We start from the raw sequence: 21389 nt of genomic DNA, 5'->3' as shown, positions 1-21389 counted from the left end.
ACAGACTGTACAGCCTACAGCCGACTCTACGATATTGGTTTTTCCTCATTATTAAAAGCCGTACCGGTTGCATAAACATGCTTACATCAACTTCTTATTATGTTGAATAGTTGTCTCATTGGTAACCATACCACATCTCCTTGTTTTTATTTTACATGTATACCTAAATCAGAAATTCATAAATGTTTTTTGTTTTCGTTTTAGATATAGATATACAGGTGGTTTCCCTGTTTGTATGGATTAAAACTAGTCATTTTGGGCTCTTTCAAGCTTGCTGTTCGGTGTGAGCTGTGTTGAAGGCTGTACTTTGACCTATAATGATTTTCTTTTACAAATTGTGACTTGGATGAAGAGTCGTCTCATTTGGCTAGGGGTTCAAGTCAGTTATGTATCATCTGTGTATGCAAATGACAACTGATCGGTATAGGATCCTGAACTTTTACATTGCCTATAAACATGGACAACTTTCACTCGTGATCAACCAAGCGATCTCTCTGTGGTCGTTTTCCTTTGTACAAATAAAAAGCAAATGCTTAAGGATTTCATAACAATAAATAAGCAGATTTTTTTTTTAAAAGTATCTATATTTACAGAAAAAAACCGAACGTTCTAGTGAGGTGTTAATTCGTCTATTCATGGCATCCACATTTGTACTCCTCCTACAATTTCATTATTAGAACCATCGGTACTATTGTTGTTCGTTTCTACAGCTGATTTTGTCTTTTCAATGTTTGGTTTCGTTTTTATGTTTTGGCCGTCTGATTTTGATTCTTTGTCCGTTTTTGTTTTTTGTTCGGTTAATTTTGATTCCTCGTCCGTTTTGTACCTTCTAGGAATAGAATTATCAAAATTGTCGTCCATCTTTTTTTTAACCAATACATATCTTCTTGGTCTTTCTGCTGGTTTCTCTCTTAAACTGTTGTTTTTATCAGGTCTTGTTAAAACAGTCTTTTGTGAATTCAATTTATGCGACGATGGACGATACCTATATTCTCTAATATTGCTCCCTTTCTCCAAGGGTTTCTGTCCCGAATCTCTCCATGAATTATAATGCCATGAACGTGTTTCTGAGGTAGTATATTCATTGTTTGTCTGATAATCATCTTCACTTGGACCATGATTGCTTAACGAGCTTGGTCCAACCTTCTGCGTATTGTTATTTGCTTGTCGCTCATCAAATATTCTTGTGTTCGGAGGAAGTGGTCTTTTCGAAACCTTTGATTCTTTGTCGACTTTTCTTGTTTCTGAACGCGTTGGTCCGGTAACATCCTCAATCACAGGCCCTCGTTGTTTCCGAGGCTCCTCTATGGGAGAACCACGGCGGTCCTCTGGTTCTTCAATTAGTGGCTCATTCTGATTGGCTCTCGATTTCCCAGTTGGTCTTTTCCTTGTTTCCCTTACATTCTCTTCTTCAGTATGTCTGAAAATTTAGTACGGTAAATAACAAGATTATTATGTTTATGAGCGTCTGGGTGGGGTTTGCGGAATATACCATAATGGCAAAAAAATCGTAAGGGTTCCACGGAACCCAGTGTCTCGCCTACTTTTGCTGTTAATCGCAGACTCAACAAAAATGAGGAAAAACATCAATAAAAATTTCCCTCTCGATACTGTCTTTTGATTGAAAGAAGCTTCCAAGTTTGGTAAAAAATCCAGGATAGTTTATGAATCTAATAAATGTTTTATAAACTTTAACTGCAGACTGTATGTAATGTTAACTGGAAGAAAAACTAAGTCCATTTATAAGTAAAATACGGAAAAAGTGATTTTTTTTTACAAAATTTACTTCTGAATAATATCTTATGATCAGAAACAAGCTTTTGTCTAAGTTTGGTAGAAATCAAGGATAGTTTAAGAACATTATAAAAATTTTAAAAACTTCAACCACAGAGTGAATGTTTTGTTTCTGGCAAAAAACTAAGTCCATTTATAAGTAAAATACGGAAAAGTGGAAATTTATTTTTACAAAATTTTCTTCTTGATACTATCTTATGATCATAAACAAGCTTCTGTCCAAGTTTGGTACAAATCAAGGATAGTTTATGAAAGTTATTAAAATTTTAAAATCTTTAACCACAGAGTGAATGTAATGTTTCCTCGCAGAAAAACTAAGTCCATTTATAAGTAAAATACGGAAAAACTGGAATTTTATTTTTACAAAATTTACTTCTGGATACTTTCTTATGATCATAAACAAGCTTCTGTCCAAGTTTGGTAGAAATACAGTATAGTTTAAGATTGTTTGGAAATTTTGATACACCTTTGAATTTCGTTCAACCCATGCACTACCTCATATGTTTCTTTACTAATCATTTTTGTAGAGCCTTCGACTTTAGTTGAAAAAGCGAGACTAAGCGATCCTACATTCCGTCGTCGTCGTCGTCGGCGGCGGCGTCCACAAATATTCACTCTGTGGTTAAAGTTTTTGAAATTTAAAAACTTTCTTAAACTATACTGGATTTCTACCAAACTTAGACAGAAGCTTGTTTATGATCATAAGATAGTATCCAGATGTAAATTTTGTAAAAATAAAATTCCATTTTTTCCGTATTTTACTTATAAATGGACTTAGTTTTTTCTGCCGGGAAACATTACATTCACTCTGTGGTTAAAGCTTTTAAAGTTTTAATAACTTTCTTAAACTATCCTTGGTTTGTACCAAACTTGGACAGAAGCTTGTTTATGATCATAAGATAGTATCCAGAAGTAAATTTTGTAAAAAAATAAATCCATTTTTTCCCTATTTTACTTTTAAATGGACTTAGTTTTTCTGCGGGGAAAGATTACATTCACTCTGTGGTTAAAGTTTTTAAAATTTTAATAACTTTCTTAAACTATCCTGGGTTTGTACCAAACTTGGACAGAAGCTTATTTATGATCATAAGATAGTATCCAGTAGTAAATTTTGTAAAAAGATAACTCCATTTTTTTCTGTATTTTACTTTTAAATGGACTTTCTTCCTCCCAGTTAACATTACATACAGTCTGTAGTTAAAGTTTTCAAAACATTTATTAGATTCATTAAGTATCCTAAATTTTTACCAAACTTGGACAGAAGCTTCTGGGATAGTTTCAAAAGAAATATTTTTATTGATTTTTTCCTCATTTTTTTTGAGCCTGCGATTTACAGCAAAAGTAAGCGAGACACTTTTTTTTTTTTATAGAATCTAGACTGTATCGGTTACATTTAAACATCAAATCAGTTCACTCAATATGTAAAAGTTGACGTTTATCGTACTTAAAACATTCTCATAGTTTTCGTTGCATTGTGATTTAGTATTGCAACCCGTTTGAAGAAGACCATGCAAAAACAACCCACATTTAAATCAATTTTCTTTGACAATGCCGACATTTATGCAGCCTAGCTAGGCATGTCAGAAATATATATGCATTTTAGATCGCAATCAAAGTTCCTACGGTTGCCTATAGTTGCTTACGTTCACATCAATTTAACTTTGGTGGATAGTGGTCAAATTGACAATCATACCACATCTCCTTATATTTTTATACGTTTATTATAACAGAACATTAATAATCCAAGGTATAACCATACACATATACTTACTCTAGTTCGGATTCTGAATTTCCCATAAAAAAATATAAGTCCAGTTCAGTTAATCTCATCTATATACTTATATTAAATGGGTTCTTCAATTATTTACACGTATATGCACTTCTATGCTATTTTAGTAGTGTTAAGAAAACATTTAAGAAAAGAATGCCAAATTGAATGAATTATCAATTATCTTTTTCAAGTGATCCGTAGCATGGTAAATAAAAAGTGTACAATAATAACTTTAAATGTTCGCTCAACTGGATAGTCAAAAATACGATTTCAATATACGATATTGTACTAGTCTTGTTAATTTCAACTTTAGCATTGTTCATTTAAAGAAGTAATGGTAATAAATTACCTCTCAAAAGACATGTCTGTCACATAGCTAAGAAACTACTAAGCCAACATGAAACGGATTGTTCTTCTTCTGTTGCTTGTTATAGGGGGGGCTTTATCGGGACTCAGGGATCGGGTGGTTTTAAGCTCGGGGGTTCGGGGTTCGGGATCCGGGAATTCGTTTTTCGAATTTCTGGATGGCGGGATTTATAAATTTTTTAAGTCGGGATTTCTAGATTTCATGTTTTTAAGTCCGGGATTTCGGGACCCCTCCTCTATTATACTACTTTGGCGATGTATGAACCCAAATTTCTTCAAAAATGATCTTAAACCACACAACAGAATTTCATGAAACTTAGTAAATAATCGGGGCATACTATATAGATGTGCATATCTACAAGAACTTGGAATTCATTTTTGTCGAGCCTTCGACTTAAGTCGAAAATGCGAGACATAGCGATCCTACATTACGTCGTCAGCGGCGTCCACAAATATTCAGTCTTTGGTTAAGTTTTTGAAATTTTGACAACTTTCTTAACCTAACCTGGATTTCTACCAAACTTTGGACAGAAGCATGTTTATGATCATAAGATAGTATCAAGAAATAAACTATCCTGGATTTTTACCAAACTTGGACTGAAGTTCCCTACAATCAAATGATAGTATCAAAGGAATATTTTTGTTGATTTTTTTCCTCCTTTTTTGTCGAGTCTGCGATTAACAGCAAAAGAAGGCGAGACAATGGGTTCCGAAGAACCCTTACGGATTTTTTTTAAAGGAGCTATGCCCCTTTGAACTTATTGACCTCATGCATTATACTACGATTGATTGTCATAGCATCTCCAGACAGCAGAATTTCATGAAACTTTGTAGATAAGGACATAATAAGATGTGCATATCGACAGGAAATTAGGATTCGAACTTGGCCTCATTATACTACTACAACAGCTTATCATAGTAGCATTTCTCAAACCTTTCAACAGAGTTTCACGAGGGTATCACCAGCCCAGTAGCCAGTACTTCGGTACTGGCATGAAAATACGGATTTTTTGTGTTATTAAAATTTGCTGTTACAAAATATTAGAAATTATTATAAATTAAGGAATGTATCTCCCTCATGCAAAGCTCTGATTCCTTTCACGGATTTGGCTATACTTTTTGGACCTTTTGGATTATAGCTCTTCATCTTTTATATAAGCTTTGGATTTCAATTATTTTGGCCACGAGCATCACTGAAGAGACATGTATTGTCGAAATGCGCATCTGGTGCAAGAAAATTGGTACCGTTAATTTTATTAGTAAACAATAATTTAAGGAAATACAATGTAGATGTGCAAATATGATTCAATATGTGTTCTAGGAGTTACGCCCCTTTGAACTAATTGTCCACAATATACTACTGCAACAGCTTGTCATCACAACTTCTCTTAAACCACAAATGCATGCAATTTAGTAGGTAATAGGGGGCATATTAGTCCGGCCGATTGGTGCAGATATAGAGCAGAATTGCTCACTTGATGAGGAAAGCATGAAACTTTGCATAGTAGTTCTTGGTTATATACCCTTTGATTTCAGCTATGGACCCACTCTGAAAAATCCAATATGGCTGCCATTTTCAAGATGGCGGAAAAATGGTATAAAATTCAAGATTGTCCTAAAAGTATTCTATATAATTTCGGAAATTAAAGTAATGATTCTTTAAAAATGGACTTCATGTTCTTGAATTTGTTATCAATTAATTCAAAAGTATAAAACAAATAATTTGGGTATTTCTATAATACATAAGTTGCAAATATAGCTGCATATACAAAAACAAATAGTGAAATTCAAAATGTTAATCAATATCATAATGTTACATGTTATTGTAATTGTTCTTTAAACGCTTTCAGTTTTAATGGTTGGAATGAAATAGGTTGAAACGAGTCGATTGACGTTAATATAGGTCGGATAAATGTGATGGAATAGTAGGTAACTCATCTGAACTTTGAGGCAGTGCCGAGGGCACCTTGTCTCGTGTCTCTTCAATGCCACGTCTTACGTCACTTATCGCGTTTGCATCTGCCGTACCCACTACATCGTCAAATTATTCTATGTAATCAATAGGTGTACCTTTCTTCAGGCGGATTAGACGATTGCCATCATTTAAAATGGTTAAGGGGCAACTATTTCCTTTTCCAACTACGTGCGTAACCAATATGCAACATTTCAGCGAGCATGGTCCTAAAATGCACTCCTGGTCAGCACTTTTATTAGTCTTAATGGTAACAGTCATGTTTGAACTTGGTGGAACTGTGATGGTTCGTTTTATGCAAACTAGCTGAGTTAAAATCTCGTTTCCACTATTAACAAATGACGCATTTATCCCTTTATTGTTAATGGTAATTGTGGGACTACTCAGGTTTATCACTGCGATCAGTGTGTCCAAAATAACTAGCCTAAGTATAACATCGTCTGTTAATGGCTCTTTGCACACATCCCATTGTATGTTTACTCTATTAATGTCGAGAGTCGTTCCTTATAATCTTCTCAATAACAAGCTGTTAACCTCATCACGTAGCGTTACGTTCTCCAAATCTCAATTTTCTACCGGAATTAATTTCTCATTTACTAATGTTATCATTGCAGCAGTGTCCACAATCATGCTCACATTCTGGTCATGTGTAGTACCTCGTACTACTAAGCTCTTTCAAATGGTTCGTCTGATGACAATATTGGACGAGGCAGTGAACCTCTGTTCGATTGTGTGATAAGATGATGTTTCATTGCCAATAGACTTTGGAATCTGAGTTGTCCTACTGGCCCGACCCTTTGCTCCATTGTTGAGGTTACACTTTGATTTGCTCCGTATCCTGGTGAAGGTGACCGTTGTCTGAAATATTCGGGATTTCTGGAGTTTGTCCGTGGAGATGCTAACCGTTGTCTTTAGGGACTATATGATCTCTAGCTTAGTGGGGGTGTTACTGATCGATAGGCATTAAGCTTGGATGTACTTCTATCTGCCGATTTACCGCGATTGTATTGCTCAATAGATCTTCCACGTTTATATTGATCAGGTGATCTTCCATTGAACTGGTGATCTTCCATGATTTTTTTTATCAGAAGAACCGAGATAATATTGATCGGCCAATCCAAAATTATGCTGATTAGTTGAAAGCATAACATCAGCTAGTTTTGTGACAAGTTGTGTGAGGTTATGCAACTCATAATCCAAAGGACTGCTCATATTTTCTTTAACGGTGGTCGATGGTCATAATTGACACTTTTTTATCCATATATCGCCATCTGGTTTGCTTTTGAGGTTTTCGCGTGTTTTAACGCCTTGTTGAATGTTTCTAGGTTCCTCTCTATTACATGCCTTGAAGATTCTTTGTCTTTAAATCCTCGACGGAATGTTTTGGTTGCAATCTGGTTTGATCGTCTTCCTTGCTGAAGCGCTGCTCCAAATGAATGCTTTTTAAGGCCTTGGAATCATCATCTGTGTTTACCATGCGAGCGTACTCAAAGCCAACATCGGCCTGGCTATCTGGGGCCGGTATCGGGATCGTTCGCCCTGATTACATGTTCGCCCTAGGTTCGTTCGCACTGAGTTTGTTCGCCCTGGTAATCCGTTCGCCCTGGGTTCGTTCGCCCTATTTTCATTTATGATATGTATATGTTACATTAATAAAAGAAATATATATTAATTTATATATATTAAAATTTATGTATATCTATTAACAGTTAAATACAGCATATTAATTAAATAAAATTCTTGGCTGCATTGTTACACTTTATTTTATAATTACTTTTAATTACTGTTGATTGAATTTTTAAAGCTGATTTGGTATGATTTGAAATCTTTGATATCACTGATTAGTATATGAATTGCCTTTGATGGATTAATAATGAAAATAACATTTTTCTCAAATAAAATAGTCGGCTTGGATGGGTAAAAACACTGATGTACAAATTGTTAGGCATGAACTTATAACCTAGTAGCAGCTAGCTGTAGACAACATAATACATCGTAAATATTCGGCGAAATTGTAGACCGACTGCAACATATTTAATTAAATACACACAACACAACACTATACTAAAAAATAAAAATCGTAAATATTCGGCGAAATTGTAGACTGACTTCACCATATTCAATTAAATACACACAACACAACACTATACTAAAAAATAAAAATCGTAAATATTCGGCGAAATTGTAGACTGACTTCAACATATTCAATTAAATACACACAACACAACACTATAATAAAAAATAAAAATCAGGGCGAACAGGTATCAGGGCGAACGGTCTCAGGGCGAAACGGAACTAGGGCGAACTGTAATTAGGGCGAACCGAAATCAGGGCGGACGGACCCGGATTCTCTGGGGCCTACACACATTTTTCCTGATTTCCCATTGTCATCTACCGGCAGTTCGTTCAAATTGGTAAATGAGCGCCTCCCAAGAGATGGATCCTCTTCAATTGAGTTTTTAAATTTGTGGCAGCTGTGGGCTTCGGCTCCGGTCCTTGCTCAAAGATTTTCTTGCCACATGGTATATTCTCTCTCCAGTGAAGAGTCTGAAGAAGAGGTGTTGTCACACTCTTTTTCTTTCCTCTGCCCTTTCCTGGATCGGTCAATGGAGCCAACTTGATGTTATGGGAAGCATATTAGAGCTCCAGAAGCGGACGAGGTTGTCAATATTGGAGTGATAAATGTGGGATTTGCCATTGACTCGACGGGGATGATACCGTAAGTAGGCACTGCATTCAACATTGGAGAAACTTGATAGAATTCATTTGCAGCTAATTGTTTCTGTAATGGTGTGCTGATCTAAACCAAATATTATTGACTCATAGTAGATGGTTAGTGTGCGTAAGAAGACACATAAGCCTTTTGCTGGTATCCTTGATTAGTACTAGAGGTTTATAGTTTGTTCTTAAATGGAGATTGTTGTTGAATAATTTGAACTGTCTCATGCAGGGCCAAGGGCCCTGACATAGGACTTTTGACTTAAGGCGAAGACACCTTCAACAGAGTTGGCACGGTTTATGGTTCATGCGAACTACAATTGTGGAAAGACCCACGGCATGGATTTTGATGTGTACTTTTGGTAAACTTGCGTTGTACTGGCTAAGGTCAAATTTTGGCTTAAATGTGTCCATTGCAGTAAATATTAACTTCTTTATTTCGATTGTCCACTGATTCATTCACAACAGATGCCAGTTGTTGGAAGGTACCCTGCTGTTCAAATGCACTTTGAAATAGAACTGTGTTTCCTTCCTCAGTTGTTGTCAGCTTGTCCATTCGTCTCACCACAACATTGAATATCTTATTGGTCTGACCATCAATTCCGCCAAGCAATTATTACTAGCCTTGTGGTCTATCCTGTCTTCAGACTGCTGAAGTTGCTGAGATATTGCTTTCACCTGTTTGTTATTGATATTCATTGCCTCTTTCTGTTCAGCTTGAAACGTAACGAGACCAACACATATTTTATATATTCGCGCTTCACTCTGTTTTATATTGCGGTAAATATCAACTGTTCTTTTAGCATTTGATTTTCTATCTGTTAAATATTCTTGGTACAATTGTTTAATAGTAATTTCTGAGCTGTCCTCTGTTAAAGCGTCTTCAGCTGTGGGTTTCTCAATATCACCAAGTGATTTAGTTTCTGCCATTTCAATGTTCTTGTCCTTGTTGTCCTCAATTCCTGCCATTTCACTGATATGTGTTTAACTGATTCTCAATTCAGTTTAATGTCTCAAATTGCAAAATATTGCGACCAAGAGATAAGATAGGCACTGAATAATATCTTAAGGCAGATAAATCCCAAATTACAGCTTTTATGTGTGACCCAAGACAACAAATAGTGCAGCTTTTAATGAAAGCTACTACTGCAGCTTTTTATGAAAGCTACTACTTTGTGTATGAAATGACAAGCAAGGCAAAATTAGAAAGGACAGAACTGGGACAGATACCAAATGACACTATACATCAATAAAATGCTTATATTCAGGTCAATTCTCAATAATGAATATTTGCTTATTTTTCAAGGCGGCCATTTTGAAAATAGCCGCCATTTTGTATTTCAAAAATAGAACAAAACAAAATCTTGCTAAGTACACCAAGTCATTCAAATATGTTGATTTTTGTGCACCCAGCACCAAATCCACTGTGGTTTGTGCAATACTGGAAAATATTTTAGAACGTACGGCAGCCATCTTGAAATAGGCCGCCATATTGAATTTTGAGGATGGGTCCATAGCTAATATTGCTCAGTACACAAAAATGTACCATCATGGAAAAATTGGTGCTTTCCTCATTATTTGAGCATTTTTTTCACCGATCGGCCGGACTATATCTACAAGAGCTTAGGAATCTTTTTATTTCAAGGAGCTGCCTATTTGAACTAATTGACCTCAATATACAATTGCTCGTCTCCTTTGACACCAGAATTTCATGATATCGTGTGGATTATAAGGACATGCTAAAATGTGAATATCAACAGGAAATAAGCTCGTCAGAGCTACTTTTCAGAAACTATACATCAGAATTTTATGCAAGTTTGTAGATAAGGAAATACTATGTAGATGTGCACATCCAAGAGATTTGTGTTATAGGAGTTGCGCTCCTTTAAACTTATTGGCCACAATATACTACTGCAACAGCTCGTCATAACTTCTCTTAAATACACACGACAAACATAGTAGATAATAGGGACATGCTATGTAGGTGGGATTCAATTTTGTTCAAGGACCTATGCCCCTATAAACTTATTGACCTCAATTGCTTTTCAGATCTTCAACATTTAGATGTACATATCGACAGGAAAATAGGATTCAATTTGTGTTCTAGGAGTTATATCCCTTTGAACTTAATAGCCTCAATATACTACAACAGAAATCCATGAAACTTTGTAGACAAAGAAATACTGTGTGCACATCTACAGGAAATATGATTCAAATATTTTTCTTGCTAGTTCTGCACCTTTGAACTTATTTGCCTCAATATACTACTACAAAAGTTCGTCATAGCAACTCCTCTGAACCACACAACCGAATTTCATTAAACTTAGATTTGCATATCGACAGGAAATAGCGAGGACTTTTTTCTCCGAGGTTGTGCCCCTTTGTACTTATTGGCTCAATATACTTCTGCAACACCTTTGAAACCATACAACAGAATTTCAAGAAACTTTGTAGAAAATAAGGACATACTATGTAGGTTTTCTAGGAGTTTTGTGCATCTTTCAACTTATTGGCATCATTCCACTACTGCAACAACTTGTCATCACAACCATGCAACAGAATTTCATGAAACTGTAGTTATAGAGGACATGTGTTAATATGCATATCCACAAGAATTGTTTTATCAGTTGACTTTTATAGAGTTGTGAGTTTTTGAACTTGGAAATATTGTCAGATTTTGTTTGCCCAGTGACAGTGTAGGGGCATGGGGTATGTGAGTGTGTTCACAAAGGTACTTTAATTCCTCATATAAAAGATCTAACTTAACTGTATCCACTGAAACTCCTCAGATACCATTATTAAAGTTAGTTTTCTTGTTTGATTTTTTAAGCTCACTACGGGTACATGTTTTACTCATTGTTGAAGGCCATACAGCAACTTTTTAAATTATATGTCTTTTGATGTGATCATCTCTGGTTGAGTTGTCACACTGATAATCATACCACATCTTTTTTCTATTAACAAAACAAATTTTGACCAGAAAATAATATTTTATTGTCCAATTACTGTTGGGTGTCTGTTGGCATGTTCCTGATGATATCTGAATCTCCTACAAATAGAAATAACCAGTTAAATTATGTACAGGGCCAGCAAATTATAAACCTATAAAAACATTACTATAAATCTGGTATACTATAGGAACAGTTATTGATGGTACATATGTAGTCGAATCAGTTATGTAAATTTATATATGCCTTAGGTGACTAAGACTGTGTGCTCAACACTTGTCTTAAACTCCCTCCATAAGGATGCCTTTTGATGCCTGTGTAGTACCTCAGTTGAAATGCTTCGACTACAAAATGTCTGCATCAGACTTAAAAAAAATATGAAAAGGATATTCAATGTATTAACACTTTAAAACTGATGATTTTTTAACTGAAAAAAATCCTATGCGAATCAAGTATATTGCACAAAAAAAAATCCACGGAGGAAAGGGTTAAGAAAGTTGATACTGAACTAAATTTGTAAAATTGAAACGAACAGAAATTTGTCCATTTTTTGTTTCTTTAGCATGCAAATCTTATTAATCCAAATTGTTTAAAACTTGAGTTATTGTAACTTGTGTTTCTCAGTTTAATGTTGCCCTAGATATAGAAACCTTAATATTTGAATTAAGCATAAGGAGTTGAAAGTTTTATTTTTAAATATCCTGTCAATCCAGAATTATAGCAGAAAGTGTGAGGTGGTAATAATCGCAATATCTTACTCGCATTTGGCGATTTTTTTTATATGAATTAATCAAATTTTTCTCAATATCGCAAAAAATCAAAATCTCATTTTAGTGTAAAATGGTTTTTCTACAATGAGTATCCAGTTTTATTATTACATATATCATGGTGCTACTAACCTGGATCTGTGATTCCTAAGGTACACACTCGGAAGTATTTACCACAGGCAGTTCCCAGTTCAATATTATTTCCTGTGTAATGATGGACACCTGTCTTGGCCAACATAGCATAGTATTCTATCTCACTTTTCCTGTGAAAATAATTAAGATTTTATTAATTTCTTAATAATATTACATTTTTAAGTTGCAATTTTACTGTGTAAGCTGTAATAAAGTATTGAGGTTACTAGAACTTCTTTAAACAAGAATGCACATTTTGATATGTTTCAAATAGTTTACTTTTAATATTAAATTTCATGCTGAAAGTCTTGATTTCGGTGTAACAGAAAATTGACACCAAGCAATTAATTATTAAAAGAAGATCAGGACCAGAAGAAACCTGTTAAAATAATATAAATAACTAATCCAAATACACAAAATAAAGTCGACATATTGCTTTAAAAATGAAATATAGAAACGGAGATACAGACCTTATTATCAAATTTAATTGTTGACCATTGAAGGATAAGGTCAAGGTCAAATTACATACAAACTATATTTATTTCACAGGATGTATCAATCTTATATCCTGAATCCACATTCATAATTAAATATCCTCAAGAACAAGAGGAACAGTAAAGAAAGATAACCTTATTACTATCTGTACAATAAAGTTTGAGCCTATCATGCTGGAAACAAGTACATTGTACAAGAATAAATAAACTCCCAAGTCTTTATTTATGTTGTTCTGAATAAACCTTTTGATTTGCTTACCATAATGAGGTCTACACACTTGGCTTGTCCTAGGTTAGACATCAGTCATACAGCTGTTTCATATAAACAAGCTTTGAACAGAAAAGAAAACATCTGAAAGATCGTGAATCCATCTTCACCATTTCAAATAATGGCTCCGGATTCAATCTCTATCAGTACACAAGTCTGAACTTGTGTAAAATTTCCTTCCTTTCCCAAACTAATGGATCCATTTGAATTTTAACCCTATACTTCATTCCCGTAGATTTTTAATTTTTCAATTTTTATTTGAATCAAAACATTAAACATTATATAATTTTATAGTGTACACAAAAATATAAGGGAGATAATACCAATTTTTTTTCTTTTACAATTATAATTTGTCAATGAAGCAATATAAAACTTCAGTGATGCCCATTTCTTTGAGATGTATTTTTTATTATATGGGAAAAGGTTATTGCTTATAAAGATTTTATTTACCTTTATAAACTTATATTATACAATGAAATATCTGCCAAAACTAGGATCTTCCAAAACTAATCGAGGAGTTCCACCTACTTAATGGAACCATTATTTAGCTATCACTTATCCTTTAAAAATTGAAAAGATCCATAAAAAGTTGGTATTCATTACCAACTGTAAAATTAAATCAGCAAATTCATCATCTTAGGCTTTTCTGATTTGACAGATGATATAAAAACACTTAAAACATTTGAGCTTAATAATATAGAGTCGAATGCTTACTTATCCAGTAATAACATACCTTAATGGAGGTGTGTTGTTAGCAATGATCACCAGTTTAGCTTTGCCTTGACGGAGGGTCTTCAGGGTTTGTTTGTATCCAAGTACAAACTTGCCACTCTTCATAACAAGACCAAGTCGAGAATTGATGTTCTCAATGTTCTTTTTCTGTAAGGCAAACAATTTAATTCTTATTTTCTATTTTCGGTTGTGGACATATAGCTATCCCTAATATACCTTAGTTCTGAAATATTTTTTAGCTAAGAATAAGCCTGAAGTTTATTTAAAAATTACCTTTAACAGAAAATATAAAATCTTTTACTTTTAAAATAACAAAGAGATCAGTATAAACTACCCCCCCCCCAAAAAAAAAAAAATTTGAATGGTTGCTGCCTTAGAGCACATATCCTCGACCTTCCATAGATCAGACAGAATTTGTGGTGTTTTTGTGTTGCTCAACATTTATATCTCAATACTTTTTTAATACATGATTGTGCTAAAACCAACATTTCAACTTACGGTTTTCTTTTGGGGTGCCATTTTTTCTTCTTTGGTTGAAGTCGTTAAAAATCACTACAATAAAATAAAATTAATAAATTTATTAGCTCCATAAGACAGGATATCAATAATTTTTCTAATTCTTTACTGAATATTCGAATCCATCACATCTCGCACCACTTATGAAATGAGGCAAACTCGCCTCACTTTATATGAGAAATAACCATTATTTAATAATGCCAACTCGCCCCACTAATGAAAAAGAATAAAAATAATCTCCAGTAGTATTTGAAGTAAAAAACATCATTAAATACAATCATATATTTAAATTTTTTTTTAGTTCAACAATAGTAATTATCATCCCGAAATTAATATGAAGTCCAACAGCGGTTTTGCCAGCCTTAGCTGAAGCCGTGTGAAGTTGTAGCTTGTTCCATATCAAAAAGTGGATATTTGCCCGTCTAAAAGAGATGCGCTGCCTTGTCGCTTCTTGCCTCGTCGATTAACGGCCTAGGAATAATATAAATTTTCCAGTATCAATTTGTCCATTTTTTATAAATAAGTTTCATCAACCTGCCACCCTTTATTTTCTCATTCAATGTCAAATGTGCCAAGCTCTTCTGGCAAAACAGCCATTGGACGTCAAAATCCTCGGACTATATAGAGGGGGGATAGGACCTTTATCGGGACTCCGGGATCGGGTGTTTTTAAGCTCGGGATTTCGGGATTGACCCTTTCGGGATCCGGGAATCCTTTTTTTCGGATTTCGGGATGTCGGGATTTGCTTTATTTAAATTCGGGACCGCGGGATTTCATTTTTTCAAGTCCGGGATTTCGGGATCAAGACCCCCTCCTATCCCCCCTCTATATATAGTAACGAATAAAACTTTCAAAAGTGATTTTTTTATAATCTGCTTTCATAAATATCTTAATCGTTCTCCGTCCACGAAATTTCATATACCTTATGAAGCGGATCATTCAATTATTGCTTTGTGGATTTGTTTCTACCACCCTCCCCCCTTTTTTAATTTATAGATGTAGAACAGCAAATGAAATAGTGCTTAGATTTAGTACAAATGTAGTCATAGACAATGGTATCATTAAGGTTTTTTTCTATGTATATGGAGACTATTTATCCATAAAACAGAGTCTATTTTAACAGTTCTACTTTAACACGTCCGTACCTTACGACCACGAGGTTAGAAAGGATAGTTTCCCGTGATGCATGTCAAATTTTAATTTCCGGAAGAAATTTTAAGTTGTCTCCCTTGACTGTCAGATCGCGCAGTTCTACAACAGGCAACGACAATAACCACGGCTGAATAGTCAGTCTACATTCCAGCGATGGCGGTGCTGGCCTGAATTGTTGTCTTTACGTTTTCTTCAATATTTTGCAGAAACTTATTGTTTTAAGTAGTCACAATGTTTGTGTATCTGAGCAAGAAGGTGATTTTCTTTTATTTAACTGGAAAAAACGTTTGTTATGATCACTGAAAACATTTCAACAGGGAAAATTTTATTGGTTGCCAATGAAGCTTTTATAAATATTTTTAAGATAAACAAGAACTAAATAAATAGGTGGTTAATTGATATCATTTACACGATTGTTGTATTTGAACTTATCAAAAGATGACATAATTTTTAGGCATTTCCAAATCCCTGCATTTGCATGTTTTGTTCTGTAAATCTGGGGTACAAGTCAAATCGGCACCTGGTTAAATCGGAGTTATATACAATACTGAATAGCGACATAAAATTACCACAGTGATAGAAAATACAGAGAGATTATAGTGTCAAGTTGACACTTCTAAAGACTAAAGACACATCTAGTCAAATCAGCACCTATTTAAAGTCAATTCAGCATCCAATAATATTTGATATAATATATATGGGACTGGGACTATTATGCTAAAAAAAATGTATAGATTTGATCATGATCTACTTTTGTGGTTGGATTTTATCATGCATTACATGTTAAAAAGCATCAAGCAGTAAAAATACAAAAGTTAATCATTTAAAGTTTTCTCAACATAATGTGACTGATGTTTTAATAAATTTTCTTTTCAATTAATTGATAACTTTAATCAAGTACATAGTGAATATTTTTTTTTTTTACTCAACAGTATACAGGAAGAGTTATTGATGTTTTATTCTTCAGGGACTCTATCGAAATGATTCACACAGGCGTTGGTTCACCATACATAGTTTTAAGTTGTAATGTTGTACAAATTATAAATTGTACAGAGTTTTTGTGCATGTTATCAGTGTTTTATGAACTGCTGAACACAATGTCATACCGGCTTTTGTTTCGCATATTTCTGTCATATTTTCACAACTATATGATACAATCTTATAGTGAGAATTAATACAAAAACATTATTAGACCACAAAAAGACTTTTTATGGATATATGGTATCAGGAGAAAATTAAAATTAGAATTTAAACCATTCTGGTATCTTCATTTCCATTGTGAGGACAAGGAGAATAGCACGAAATGATAGATTGAAATATAAAAATTTGAATTTTTAAACATTGAACTAGAACATTTTTAAAGATAAACTTGTAACACTTGGTGTAAGAAAATGTGTTTCAAAAAACTTATAACTTGTACAAAAACCCTGTATAAATTATAATTTGTACAAACTGACAATAAAAGATGCAGTTTACTTAAGTGTTGTTGTCAATGTAGCGGTAAACTTACATCTTGTACACAACATATATATATATATACTGTATAAACATTAATTTTCGTGGGGTTAAAATTTTGTGGTTTTGTATCCAAAAGTAAGTTCGTGGGGATTAATTTTCGTGGTTTTTAAGTTTAGAAAAAATTATACAAATGTCACTTTATAATTGACAATACTCAATAAAACTAATGTGAACTTTTGCCATTGGGAAAAATCAATAATTGCATTTCATAGTAACAGTGAGCACTTATCAAGTGTTGTAACCTGCACACGCTAATTGGCTGTTACACACCTTTGATGTTTTATTCAAGGACAATGATTGTGTGATAAATGTATTATGACTTGAGGGCATTACAGACACATTAGACTGTTAAATGACATTGATTGACAGTTCTTGATCATTATTAATTACTGTACAAACAAAGGATTAGGATTATCATCTGAATTAAAGAAAACCTTTGAATATCGATGTCTAATCAATTAACCTTTTTATTTCATTGTCTGCATTTATGTTCATCAATTATATAATGTCAATAAGATTTAGTCAGATCATAAAATAATGTAAATCTACAGTTAAATTTTCGTTGGGGTTTTAATTTCGTGGATAATTCTTATCCACGAAATAAACGAAATTAAATCCCCCACGAAAATTTGTGCTTTTACAGTATATATATATTAAACAAATTTAACATGGGTGCCGAATTGACTACACCAAGTGCCGATTTAACCAGGTACCAATTTGACTATACTGGGTGCTGCTTATACTAAGTGCCAATTTAACCAGGTGCCAATTTGACTAGAATTCGTAAATCTGTTATTTACAGGTGACTGAGGTGTACTGATATCAATCAAATGCTAGTCATTAAGTAACCTGGACGTTTCATATTTTGTTGTTATTATTTGGGGAATATTGACCAGAGTAGAATTTTATATTGCACACGATAACTGTTAACTTATTGGGGCTATTCCAGAAAAAAATGTATGGGGGGGTTGGAAGGCACATTATATTAATAATAAATGGGTGATGGGTATCAAAGCAACTTTTCACACTATAATGCACTATAATTCTCAATAACAATTGTCTGGGTGGCGGATGCTGACAAAAAACCGCCTTCAAACCCCCCCCCCCCCCCCCCCCCCACCTACATTTTTTTCTGGAATAGCCCTTGCTGAAATTTATTTCCGAACATGGACACAATTTCATTTCTATATAATATATTCAGTTCAGAAGGTAGTACAGTGGCGGATCCAAAACTTTTCTTAAGGGGGGGGGGCTCCAGTCATGCTTTAGTGATTCCCTATATAATCAACCAAATTTTTCCCACAAAAGGTGGGGCCAGGCCCCCCTCCCCTCTCCCCCCTTCCCCCCCTGGATCCGGCTATGTGGTACTCGAAGTAGAAAAGAGCTAGACGTGTAATCAGGTTAAAGTTAATAGATAGATGTGATAGATATGGTTTACAAGGTCAGTTCTTACCTAGTTAATATATACATTTTGTAACTAGGAACTTTCAAGACTGACAGAAGACACATTTTGATTATATGATTTGTAGGATATGAAAGAATTGTAGAATAGATATTTGAGATAAATGTATTATAATACTTAATATGGAACATATCACTACAGAAAGATGAAAAATCAGGTTTTACGTCAGTATAAACGTACAATCAAAGGAACAAAAAAAAATGACATTTCTGAAAGTTAAAAGACATAATCAAGTTAATACATATTCAAATGGAAGACAAAAGAGAACTTGAGTTAAAAACACACACAAACTTTAACTTTGTTAACTCTGCCAATTAATGCCAGTTAATACATGAAGTACACTTTTGTTTTATAGATTGATCGATATCTTATTGTTGTGCTCACGAACTTTACTTTTGTTTAATAGATTGCCATCCCTAACAACACTAAGTTGAAATATGTTTCATGGAACAAAGATCAAGGATATATTGCATGTGGCGGTGAAGAGGGACTTCTTAAAGTCCTAAAATTAGAAACTGCTTCAGGTATGTTTGGTACTTCTTAGAAGTTAGAGTCCTTTAGTTAGAATTTAGAAACAGCTTCAGGTATGTTTGGGACTTCCTTAAGTCAGAAACAGCTTCAGGTATGTTTGGGACTTTCTTAAGTCAGAAACAGCTTCAGATATGTTTGGGACTTCCTTAAGTCAGAAATGGCTTCAGGTATCTTTGGGACTTCCTTAAGTCAGAAACAGCTTCAGGTATATTTGGGACTTCCTTAAGTCAGAAACAGCTTCAGGTATGTTTGGGACTTCCTTAAGTCAGAAACAGCTTCAGGTATGTTTGGAACTTCCTTAAGTCAGAAACAGCTTCAGGTATGTTTGGGGTTTCCTTAAGTCAGAAACAGCTTCAGGTATGTTTGGGACCTTATTAGTCAGAATCAGCATGTATGTTGGTTGACAGGCTTTAACTGATTTATAAAAGTTGTACTTATTATGGAAAGGAAGGAAATGTAAAACTTATCAAAGCTTTTTTTTTAAAAGTTTATTTAACTCATATAGTCATACATATAATACATAAAATGAATTACCCGAAATACAATACAGTACAACAGTCAACATCTGACTATTAAAAAAAAATTTAGATGTTTTAAACAATAACAAACCCAAAAATTCTGGACTGATTTGATACTAACACAAATTGTGGTTAGGTTAAACCACTTGTATATGTGCACCTTCCTCCTCCTAAATAGACCTCATCTTCTACAGCACAATAAAATATCAATCTAAATATACACATGTTATAGCGAATATTCTTTATAAATATCCTTTGTTTAATTTTAGCCAGTCAAGGTCGTTAAAAACTTCCATTTGTTCATGTTGTTGTTTAATTTTACATTCAGGAAAAGATGCTAAAGTAAAAGGACTTGCAGCTCCAAGTAACCTGTCAATGAACCAGACCCTAGAAGGACATAGTGGTAAGATGTCATTGTTGTACTATTTACTGTTAACCTTTTTTTTTAAATTAATTGTTAACGAAGAGAACTTTACTTTTTACAAAGTAATATTCATTTATATGTTTAAGAACATTTGGGACTAATTTCACTGCATCTTATTCCTCTTTGGTAATTCCCTCCTGTTTAGGAGCACTTGGATGAGACCGAAATAGATTATATTAAAAGTATCTGTACATACTAAATGAAACACTTACAGGACCCAGCAATAAGTGGTCCTATTTTAGTATGCAAAGCTCTTGTTATTGGAGATATCTGACCACAATTCAGATATTCAAATTTAATTATAAACATTAATCAAACACTGTGACACTAGTAGTGTACTACAAATAGGGTTAAGGCTTTACTAAACCAGGCTTCTTTTGTAAAAGAAGAGACTTAAAAATTGTCAAATAACATATGAAAAATATTTAATCCATTCTGGATAAGTTCAGTAACAGTGACGGATCCAGAACTTTTCATAAGGGGGGGGGCCCGCTCCAGTCATGCTTCAGTGATTCCCTATATAATCAACCAAATTTTTCCCACGAAAGGGGGGCCTGGGCCCCCCAGGGCCCCCCTGGATCCGCCTATGAGTAACACAACTCTTTCAATCCAGTGGAAGCTATCTAGGGCCCTGTTTAAACATTTGTTCTTTGCATATTCATTTTCAAATAGTTAGGTTGTAAACCCTTCAAAACAAAGTATTTTGCTTCAAAAATTGGATCATTCACTATAAAAATTTCAAAATGTTTACTTTCTACATGTGTTCCTCCCTCTGATCAATACTTTTGAACTTTGTTTTTGTAAAACTTAACCCATAAATGACCGTTTATTTTCTGATTTGGACTAAATAGCTATAAGGTGCATTATAATAAGTTCTTCTTTAAAGATCAAATAATAAAATATTGAGAACAGGGTAATTATTTATGTGTATATATTATTACAGGTGCTGTCCAAGTTGTAACATGGAATGAACAATACCAAAAACTGACCACAAGTGACCAGCATGGTCTTATCATTGTATGGATGTTGTATAAAGGTCAGTATTTAAAAAAAGAATGAGTAGATGTGGTATAATTGTCAATAAGGACAAGAATGTATATATTTCGCTGTACAACCTTATACAGTAAGCATAGATGCCAACCATTACGATTTTTGCGTAGTTTTTCCGATTTTGCGATAAAAACTACGCTGTTACGGTCAAAGTCGAATAGTTACGGATTACCAATCATTGCCGATCAATTTTGTAAAACGCGGATTTGTATCATTACTTTTCCGTCCTGGTCCGGTATTTAGAAAACGCCAATGT

At 34.0% G+C, this 21389-nt stretch overlaps 3 protein-coding genes across 6 annotated transcripts in view; 1 reads left to right on the top strand and 2 right to left on the bottom strand.

Annotated features, from left to right (window-relative positions):
- Positions 1–573: 573 nt before the first annotated feature.
- LOC139499629 (eukaryotic translation initiation factor 5B-like) lies at positions 574–3845 on the bottom strand. The gene is made up of 2 exons (XM_071288372.1): positions 3566–3845; positions 574–1420 (listed from the first exon to the last, which is right to left on the bottom strand). Exons 1-2 carry the CDS (start codon positions 3622–3624, stop codon positions 634–636), a joined length of 846 nt encoding a protein of 281 aa, XP_071144473.1. The 5' UTR covers positions 3625–3845; the 3' UTR covers positions 574–633.
- Positions 3846–11591: 7746 nt separating this feature from the next.
- On the bottom strand, positions 11592–15648 carry LOC139499628 (large ribosomal subunit protein eL30-like). Its single transcript, XM_071288371.1, has 5 exons — positions 15624–15648; positions 14461–14514; positions 13964–14109; positions 12469–12599; positions 11592–11670 (listed from the first exon to the last, which is right to left on the bottom strand). The coding sequence occupies exons 2-5, from the start codon at positions 14479–14481 to the stop codon at positions 11624–11626; spliced, it is 345 nt and encodes a 114-aa protein (XP_071144472.1). The 5' UTR covers positions 14482–14514; positions 15624–15648; the 3' UTR covers positions 11592–11623.
- A 52-nt stretch (positions 15649–15700) lies between these two features.
- The window catches only part of LOC139499626 (WD repeat-containing protein 35-like), a 33993-nt gene continuing 28304 nt past the window's right edge, over positions 15701–21389 (top strand). For 2 of the 4 annotated variants that reach the window (XM_071288369.1, XM_071288367.1), the window contains exons 1-4: positions 15734–15885; positions 19017–19134; positions 19988–20062; positions 21027–21119. In XM_071288369.1, coding sequence (XP_071144470.1) covers positions 15862–15885; positions 19017–19134; positions 19988–20062; positions 21027–21119 — 310 coding nt within the window. In that variant the 5' untranslated portion in view covers positions 15734–15861. Of the gene's footprint in view, positions 15886–19016; positions 19135–19987; positions 20063–21026; positions 21120–21389 lie in introns of all 4 variants that reach the window. The other 2 variants (XM_071288370.1, XM_071288368.1) reach the window with 2 other exon arrangements.

The sequence above is a fragment of the Mytilus edulis genome, chromosome 12 (assembly GCF_963676685.1).
Source record: "Mytilus edulis chromosome 12, xbMytEdul2.2, whole genome shotgun sequence".
NCBI classification, from domain to species: Eukaryota; Metazoa; Mollusca; class Bivalvia; order Mytilida; family Mytilidae; genus Mytilus; species Mytilus edulis.
Note: the sequence above shows the minus strand (reverse complement) of the source record. Positions and strands in the feature narration are given on the sequence as shown.

Excerpts from the sequence above, each read along its gene's own strand:
- LOC139499629 (XM_071288372.1), bottom strand. The coding sequence starts at position 3,624 with ATGAGATTAACTGAACTGGACTTATATTTTTTTATGGGAAATTCAGAA. Across the intron at positions 1,421-3,565 it reads AATTCAGAATCCGAACTAGA|ACATACTGAAGAAGAGAATG; the intron begins GTAAGTATATGT and ends CTAAATTTTCAG.
- LOC139499628 (XM_071288371.1), bottom strand. The coding sequence starts at position 14,481 with ATGGCACCCCAAAAGAAAACC. Across the intron at positions 14,110-14,460 it reads TGGCACCCCAAAAGAAAACC|AAAAAGAACATTGAGAACAT; the intron begins GTAAGTTGAAAT and ends TTTGCCTTACAG. Across the intron at positions 11,671-12,468 it reads CTTAGGAATCACAGATCCAG|GAGATTCAGATATCATCAGG; the intron begins GTTAGTAGCACC and ends TTCTATTTGTAG.